This window comes from Notolepis coatsorum, assembly GCF_963971535.1.
Source record: "Notolepis coatsorum genome assembly, chromosome: 14".
Lineage (NCBI taxonomy): Eukaryota > Metazoa > Chordata > Actinopteri > Aulopiformes > Paralepididae > Notolepis > Notolepis coatsorum.
Window position 1 is genome coordinate 2,584,230 of NC_140178.1, and position 9,843 is coordinate 2,594,072.

At 45.1% G+C, this 9,843-nt stretch overlaps 1 protein-coding gene across 1 annotated transcript in view; it reads left to right on the forward strand.

The window, feature by feature from the left end:
- Positions 1–9,843, forward strand: part of usp31 (ubiquitin specific peptidase 31) — a gene marked incomplete at its 3' end in the record, with an annotated part of 47,235 nt that overhangs the window by 32,143 nt on the left and 5,249 nt on the right. Inside the window, 4 exon segments of the mRNA XM_084328313.1 lie at positions 2,200–2,319; positions 3,970–4,195; positions 6,186–6,344; positions 8,997–9,164. Coding sequence (XP_084184439.1) covers positions 2,200–2,319; positions 3,970–4,195; positions 6,186–6,344; positions 8,997–9,164 — 673 coding nt within the window.

A 9,843-nucleotide genomic window follows, 5' to 3' on the forward strand; every position in this document is an offset into this window, starting at 1 on the left:
TGAGGCAAGCGGGCGTAGATTTTTTGGGTACAGGGATGATGGTGGACTTCTTCAGACAGGTGGGGATGACGGCCTGTTCCAAGGACAGGTTGAAGATGTCAGTGAATACCGGGGCCAGTTGGTCGGCACAGACTTTTAGGACGCGGCCGGGGATGCCGTCCGGTCCTGCTGCCTTCCTGATATCCACTTTTTTAAAGATCCGTCTCACCTCATGCTCTGTTACCCTGAACACTGAGTCTCCATCAGCAGACCCCCCCCCCCCCCATTGCCGTGGTTTGTAGGCTGGTGTTGTTGTTCACAGCCTCAAACCTCGCATAGAAGGAGTTGAGATCATTTGCTAAGGAGATGTCACTGTTCAGTTTGAGGGGGGTTCCTTTGTAGTCTGTCATTGTTCTGAGGCCCTGCCACATGCCTCTAGAGTCAGCCTGTTCAAACTGAAGTTCAACTTTATCCCTGTAACGCCGTTTTGCCTCTATTACTGCTCTCCTGACGTTGTATCTTGCCATCTTGTGTTCTTCCATGTTGCCTGTCACCAGCCCGGTGTTGTATGCTGATGTGCGCACTTTCAGAGCCTCACGGACGGATTTGTCTACCCAGGGCTTTTGATTTGGGTAGATATTAATTTTGGTGGTGGGGATTATTACTTCTACCTGAGTACAGACATAGTCAATCACCGTTTCGGTGTATTCGTTGATATTGGCTGTGTTATCACGGAATACACTCCATTCTGTGCTTCCCAGCACTGCTTGGAGTGACTCCACTGACGTCACGGCCCAACGCTTAACCTCTCGCGAGACCACCGGCGTTCGCTTGAGACTCTGTTTGTACTTAGGCAAAAGGAAAATGGCGGCGTGATCGCTTTTACCGAATGGACTAAGAGCCTGTGACTTGTACCCATTCTTAAATTGCGAGTATACATGGTCTAATATGTTCTCGCCTCTGGTGGGACAGGTCACATGCTGATAGAAATTCGGCAGCACCTTTTTAAGACGCGCGCTGTTGAAATCCCCCAAGACCAAAATGGCAGCGTCAACATTAGCTGCTTGGAGTTTGTTTACCTCGTCGTGGAGTTTTGAAAGTGCGACCTCAGTGTTCGCGTGTGGTGGAATGTACACTCCGATGAGGATGATGGACGTTAACTCTCTTGGGAGGAAGAAGGGTCGACATTTTATCGTGATAAACTCCAGGTCTGGGGAGCAGTGGTTAGACATTTCCTTTGTGTTGCCTACATCGCACCACTCCTTGTTTATCATGAAGGCAATGCCGCCTCCTTTCTTCTTTAATGACTCTAATGCCGTCCGGTCTTTGCGTAGAACGAAGAAGTGGTCTGCCGGTTCTATTGCATGATTCGGGACATCTGGACTCAGCCAAGTTTCTGTGAAACAGAGGACGTTACAATCCCGAATGTCCCTCTGGAATTGGATCCTTGCTCTGATGTCGTCCAATTTGTTTCCTATCGATTGCACATTGGCCAACAATATGCTGGGCAATGTGGTTCTGTGTCGTTTGGACCTCAGTCTGTTCCGGACCCCGGCTCTCTTTCCTCGTCTTCGCGGCGGCTTCTTGGCGTCTTGGCCATGGCCGGCATAACAAAGGATCTCGGCGGGCCATTTCTGCTGTTCAGCGATCCGATCCAGAGAGCAATCCAAACGGTAAGTTTTTCTTAATCCAATGTCAATGATTGACTGACGGTCATACACATATAATGCACCAACAGTTGGTGCAAATAAAACTCCTAATACTATAAAAATTAACAAAATAAAGCACAGTCTCGTCGGAGCGATCAGAAAGGCAGCCATCAGAGCGGCGCCAGTGTCTTAATATCATGATTAAAAAGAAAAACATAAAACGAATATATATTCGTTTTTGGCGTTCAACGCATGGGGGGCGCCAAAAACGAATATACTGGTTTTTTGGCAGTCGATGAATTAACCCTTTCACTGCCACACGACAGAAGGTAAAACCCTTTTACTATCACACAACCGACGGCGATGCTCCATCATTAGCGTCATTAGCTCCACAGTGAAAGGGTTAACCGGCTGTCGTGTGGCAGTGAAAGCCTTTCGCCGGAGCAGCAGCCTATTTCCGCTCTGCCGCGGTCACATGGGCATCGTGGCCAATCAGAGAAACGCGGAAGCACTCTTGGGCTGCCTTTTAATATAGACGCGTCCCTGACGATGGCTGCCGTCTGTGTTCCAGCTGGCGCTGGACGACGCCTGGCGCTGCCCGCACTGCAACCAGCTGCAGCAGGGACGCATCAAGCTGAGCCTCTGGACCCTGCCCGACGTGCTGATCCTGCACCTCAAGAGGTTCAGACAGGTACTGCAGCCCCCACACACACCTCGAGAGGTTCAGACAGGTACTGCGCCCCCACACACACCTCGAGAGGTTCAGACAGGTACTGCGCCCCCACACACACACCTCCAGAGGTTCAGACAGGTACTGCGCCCCCACACACACCTCCAGAGGTTCAGACAGGTACTGCAGCCCCCACACACACCTCGAGAGGTTCAGACAGGTACTGCGCCCCCACACACACCTCGAGAGGTTCAGACAGGTACTGCGCCCCCACACACACACCTCGAGAGGTTCAGACAGGTACTGCGCCCCCACACACACCTCGAGAGGTTCAGACAGGTACTGCGCCCCCACACACACCTCCAGAGGTTCAGACAGGTACTGCGCCCACACACACACACCTCGAGAGGTTCAGACACACCTCGAGAGGTTCAGACAGGTACTGCGCCCCCACACACACACCTCCAGAGGTTCAGACAGGTACTGCGCCCCCACACACACCTCCAGAGGTTCAGACAGGTACTGCGCCCCCACACACACCTCGAGAGGTTCAGACAGGTACTGCGCCCACACACACACACCTCCAGAGGTTCAGACAGGTACTGCGCCCACACACACCCTGTGAAATCCAACCAACACTGTTAGAGAGATATTCCTCTCTTTTGCTTTATACTAGAGATGTAACGTTATGGACATTTCATTATCATGATTATAGTGACCAAGGTTATCAGTATTATCACGGTATTGTTCAAATCGGCTGCAAATATTCTGAAAGTACTGATACAAACTGAAACCATTTAAAGATTTATATTTAAAACTGCAAGTAGAATTAGCAGCACTATGCACTTTCTGTTTGCATAAATTATTATTATTATTATTATTATTATTATTATTATTATTATTATTATTATTATTATTATTATTATTATTATTATTATTATTATTATTATTATTCAATATATAATGAGTGGCAGGTCTAAACAAAACCATCAAGGTTGTACGGAACGTGCAATCATTTTAATTGGTGCAGCTGCCGATTCAGTGTGTTTTTTTTTGTTTTCCTTCGCTAGTACGGTCATGAAATGAGGTATTAAAAAGTCTTTAATGTAACTTGTAGAACGCCTGCTCCAGGAGGGGCACCAGTGTTAGTTCTCTGAGTGATGATGATAATAATAATAATAATAATTCATTTTATTTGTACAGCGCTTCTCAAGAACCTGAAGTCGCTGACAGTAGGCAGAGAAACGGAGTAAAACAAAGAAACAAAAAGGAACATGGGACCACGGGGGAAGCAGCATGAGATACACAGAGACATGGAGCCACAGTAACAAACATCACAACAGGTTGGAGGGGGGGGGGGGTTAAGGTTGGGGAAGGTTGAAGGCTACAGGGAGAACAGGTGGGTTTTGAGTCTGGATTTGAAGGTGGAGAGTGAGGGGGAGTCTCTGATGGACTGAGGGAGGGAGTTCCAGAGTCGGGGTGCAGTTTGGATGTCGGGACAGTGAGGGAGGCAGTGGAGGAGGACCGGAGGGAACGGGTCGGGCGGTAGGGAAGAAGGAGATCAGTCAGGTAGGGGGGGGGGGGGGCAGGCTGTGGAGGGCTTTGAAGGTGAGGAGTAGTGTTTTGAAGTGGAGGCGTTCCTGTTGCTGACGAGTGTCCTGCTTCCTCCAGGAGGGCGACCGGCGGGTGAAGATGCAGAACATGGTGCGCTTCCCGCTGGTGGGCATGGACATGGCGCCGCACGTGGTCAAGAGGAGCCAGAGCAGCTGGAGCCTGCCCTCCCACTGGTCGCCGTGGAGACGCCCCTACGGCCTGGGACGCAACCCGGACGACTACCTGTACGACCTGTACGCCGTGTGCAATCACCACGGCAACATGCACGGAGGCCACTACACAGGTGAGCGATCACCACGGCAACATGCACGGAGGCCACTACACAGGTGAGCGATCACCACGGCAACATGCACGGAGGCCACTACACAGGTGACCCCCCCGCGAGTACCAGGATGTAACCATCGGGGAGAAGGACGTACGATATGTTTAAAATCCCCACGGAACAGCTAGCCAGGGTTCGCACAAGGTCCTTGAAAGTGCTTAAAGTGCTTGATATTTATTTAAAAAAAAAAAAAAAAAGCGAGGCCTGGAATTACTTAAACAGCCCATTTTTTAACAAGGTGCTTAAAAAGTCCTTGAATTTCAAATCAACCATTCTCATTGAAAGTTGTTCATCCATGATAAAATTGTTCTGAATCAAGAATTATATATATTTTTTATTTAAAGGTGTAACTAATTGTCGGAAATGGGTTTTTTAATCCATAAATATTTGATCCGATTTTTTTTTCTATAAAAAAACAGCATTTAAAAGTTAATTGTATCTTTTTCAAATGAAAAATGGTGCTTGGAAAAGTACTTGAAAGTCCTTGAATTTCATTTCGCAATGTCTGTGGGAACCCTGGCTAGCGGAACGCTATTTGATTCCACATATTTATGAGTTTCTTGTGAAAATGCGAAGCTAGGGGAGGGACTTGTCGTGGATTTTGATTGCCGTGTGCAGTAGCCAATAACATTGAACATTGAACATTTGTTCAATTTAGTTAAATAATAATAATAACGTTATTTGTATAGCACTTTTCATGCAAGAATTGCAGCTCAAAGTGCCTTAAATTAAGTTAAGTTTCTTTACAAAGTCCAGTTCTGAATGACTTTACAGAACAGTTGTTTGAACTATTAGAGCAGCTCTGCCAAAGCACACGGTAGTATACGAACAGTGTTGATGTAATGAGTCTAGGCAGATTAGGCAGATACAGTGCATAAGAGGGTGTAGTGAGATAAAATCAGCATAGAACTGACACATGAATTTGACAGGAAGTACATAAAAGTAGGCAGGATAAAAAAATAGTGCAGGTAAAATACAATTTGTGTCAAGATATCAAGTCTGCCTGTCTCATTAAAATGCCTGAGCAAAGAGAGAGGCTTTAAACTGTCTTCTTTTGAAGATATTTAGCGAGTTGGCTTCCCTGATGTTTTTGGACAGTTTGTTCCATACTGTAGTTTTGTGGCGTAATTGACCAAGGCTTCATCACCGATCTTCTTTTGACTGTTTCTGGGAGCCTCTAGCCTCCTGAACTCCCCTCTCGGATTTAAATCCGCCCTAAAAACATGGCTCAGCAGCAACTCAAATTGGTCTTAAAATGTTTTTTTTATCTCTTTTATCATAACTTGGCTTTTATTTCTTTTATCATGAGTTGCTTTTAAGGGTTTGCGGATTTTCTTTTAACATTAGTTAACTGTATGAGTTGTCAGGTTAGGTGTTTTTATAAAAAGAATTTAGAATGTGTCCTGTCAGTGTACATGTCCATTTGTGTTTCTGTGCCTTTTTATGTTCCATGTATGGACCACAATGGAAACAAGCTTTGGCTTTATTGTGTTTTATCCATTTTTGACCAGCGTTATTGACACTGTTATTGTCTTGTCTTTTAAAATGTTTTTTTTGTCATACGATGTGTCAAAATAAAGTATTCAATAGTACAGCAGCTGATGATCGCAGTGGTCTTGCTGGCGTGTAATTTATTAGAGTATAAGGAGTTAAAGAGGCAGAGGGCTAGCTCTGTTACAATGAGCTGTAAATGTCATTCTAGAAAGCATTTCATTGCCTGGTAAATTAGCACATGCAGCTCACTGTAAGAACTGTGTCTTTGCGCCCCCTGCACCTCACTGTAAGAACTGTGTCTTTGCGCCCCCTGCACCTCACTGTAAGAACTGTGTCTTTGCGCCCCCTGCAGCTCACTGTAAGAACTGTCTTTGCGCCCCCTGCAGCTCACTGTAAGAACTGTGTCTTTGCGCCCCCTGCACCTCACTGTAAGAACTCTCTCTTGCGCCCCCTGCAGCCTACTGTAAGAACTCCGTGGACGGCCAGTGGTACTGCTTCGACGACAGCGAGGTCCAGCCGATGGCGGACGAGGACGTGTGTCAGCAGACGGCCTACATCCTGTTCTACCAGCGCAGGACCACCATCCCCTCCTGGTCGGCCAACAGCTCCGTCGCCGGTCAGTATCGCTGCTCCTCTGGTGTCGGGACGCTCACCTGGGGTCTGACCTCTGACCCTCTGGTGTCGGGACGCTCACCTGGGGTCTGACCTCTGACCCTCTGGTGTCGGGACGCTCAGCTGGGGTCTGACCTCTGACCCTCTGGTGTCGGGACGCTCACCTGGGGTCTGACCCGAGTCAACAACAACACAGCAGTCGGGGCGACAGCCAGCCCAGTGTGGCGACACTTTACAAAGCTAGCTGCAATATTATATATATATATTAACTAGGGATGTTTGATGTTGGCTTTTTTACCGATATACCGATATTGTCCAACTCTTAATTTCAGGTAATTAACATTACATATCTCTTTTCGTGGAATTAACACAACATTATGCATACTTTTGACAATAAATAAAATCAGAATTTGTTCGTACTTGTTTGCCTGGGTAAATAAAGGTTAAATAAATGTAAAAAAATATATATATATAATAATAATAAAAAATATTTAAACCGATACCGATAATTTCCGATATCACATTTTAATGCGATAATATCGGACATCCCTAATATTAACATTGTTCTAAATAAATAATAATGATAATAAATCATTTGAAGTTTGGACAATTTTTTTTACAAGTGAGGTAGGTAGATAACATTTTTAGAGACAAAAAGGTACCGTTGGGTATCGGTTCAAATGTGAACGGTACCTAACCCCACTACCTCTCACCTCGCACAGTGATTGATTGAATTAACATTTTATTTAACAGATTGCAGAATGTGTACAGTACAGTACAGCTCAATACACACAATTGTTAAGGGGATGCAGACCAGAGAAAGACTTTCATCTTGTTTACATCAGGGTCCCCCATTTTCAATTCATCATGAATTGTAAGTAAGGGTGCAACTTGCTCCGTGCAATCCATTCTTTGTGGATCTAGCCCTGTGTCTGTTACTAGGCTTGAGTTTTTTTTACTGAATAACACCATGCTAAAATTGACCAGACCTGAAAAATCTAAGCAAATGAATAAAGGGAAGATGATTAAACAGAAGGTTTTGTAGATACAGTACTGAATTCTGCCATCCGGACACATGCCATTTGAAATATGATTATAGAATGTAGAATATCAGGCCTAAAATGGTTATGCGATTAAAATGCGATTAATTAGATTAATTAATTACAAATCCTGTAATTAATTAGATACATTTTTTAATCGACTGACGGCACTAATATATATTAACAAATTGTTCTAAATAAATAATAATGATAATAAATCATGTAAAGTTTGAATTTTTTTTTTTACAACTGAGGTAGGTAGATAACATTTTTGGAGACTAAAGTACAGAAAAAAGGTACCGTTGGGTATCGGTTCAAATGTCAACGGTACCCAACCCCACTACCTCTCACCTCACAAAACTCTGTACACAACAATCTCTCTCTCAATACGACAACTCCAACCTCACCACTCCACTCGACTATCTCTGTCCTAGTGTCTTTGGAGTGTGTGTGTCTGAGGCGTGTGGGATGTGGGTGAACTAATGATGCGCAGGTGTGTTCTATCAATACTAATCAGCTACCTAATTGTTTCCACTCCTTCCGTGGCAATAATATCTCCCGTCCTTCACATATCCATGAGAGGGCGGGTGATATCTTCCACAATATATTAACAAATTGTTCTAAATAAATAATAAATCATTTGAAGTTTGGACACATTTTCTACAACTGAGCTAGGTAGATTACATTTTTAGAAACTAAAGTACCGAAAAAAGGTACCGTTGGACAGGGACGTGCACAGGACTTTAGAGGGGCAGGTGCTCAAAGGCTGAAAAGGGCACTACACTTGTGTGTATATATTAACCGAGCGTGCGTAGCGCGCAAGCATGATTTTTAAGGGCCCTTTTCAGGCGGGGGGGGGGGGGCCTTTTTATGCTTTTTGGGGGGTTTTGGTGATCAAATATTGAATATTGAACTATAATAATCAGTGCAGGAGCTCACTTATCCTTGAAAGACACTTTTATCACTGACTTAAAAGGCCCATACATCTCCATAAATGTCCAGGGGGGAGGGAATAAGTGCTTACCCTACAGACCCCAAGAAGTGCTGTATATTCTGTATTGTTTAATATAAATGCATTTTTTATTCCAATCCCGATTTGTATTTGAGATTCCCAAATCCCATCGGACTTGACTTCTTCGTGTCCCTCAATGAGTGTAATACCAGCATTCAACTGTATGCGCCACAGCGGTTTCTATCATCATCATCATCATCACCCACGCTATGCATAAAATATATAGGTCCGCGGAGAGGCACGCTGAGGAGGCCGTGCAAACTGCAATGGAATATGGGGCATCTCTCTCTCTTTACCTAATATTTTGATTCTATCCTGACATTTGCGTAACGTAAGGGCACTTTTTTTATCAGGCTCAAAAAGGCAGGTGCTCAAGCACCCCTTGGGCTCTATGTGTGCACGTACTTGCCGTTGGGTACCGGTATCGATTCACACAGGTACTGATATCGCTGCTGAGGAATCTTCTTGATGTGTTGTTGTGTCCCCCCCCCCCCTCAGGCTCCACCAGCTCCTCTCTGTGTTGATGTATTGTTGTGTCCCCCCCCCCACAGGCTCCACCAGCTCCTCTCTGTGTTGATGTGTTGTTGTGTCCCCCCCCCCACAGGCTCCACCAGCTCCTCCCTCTGTGACCACTGGGTGAACCGGCTCCCAGGCAGCAGCAGGGCCGCCAGCCTGGCCTCAGGGGCCTCAGGCACCTCCTCCAGACGCACCTCGCTGGCCTCCCTGTCCGAGTCCGTGGAGTTCACCCCCGGGGAGCGCAGCGAGGACGACGGTGAGACGACCAGTAGCACTTTTATTTATTTATTTTTATATATATATAATCTCTTTTTATTAGTATCATCACATTTACAACAGGTTGCAGTATGAGGGTCGACGTTAATAAAGTGTGCACTCTCTACAACAGGTTGCCCATGATTGGACTATTCCCATTTATTCCCCCCCCCCCCCCCCCACCGTTATAAAGTTAATGTGTTACGTTTGTTTAACGTAAAGCATCCACCCACCCGCCCTGACAAGAAACAATAATAATAACAACAGATGTAGACACTTACATACATGCATGCATACACACATGTTAAAAAAATTAATAAAAATATATATATATATAACAAAAATATATATATATATATATATATATATATATATATTATATAATATAATATAAGTAGTACTCTCCATTCTGGTAGCGTGTTTTCCAGATAGTTATACAATTATAGAATAGAAAGTGAATTTAAGACCCTCAGCGGTAGTAAGACCCCCACAATGCCATCATCTCCCAGCCATACGTGGGCCAGCAGAGTCAGAAAGGTGGGGGGGGGGAGGAAGGGGGGTCAGGGGGGTGGGGGAAGGAGGAGGGACTTAAGTCATATGGGTTTTGAAATTAACTAGGAATGGCTGCCATGTTTTGTAAATCTGTGCGGCCAATTAGCATTTTTCTGATTCCAGTTCGA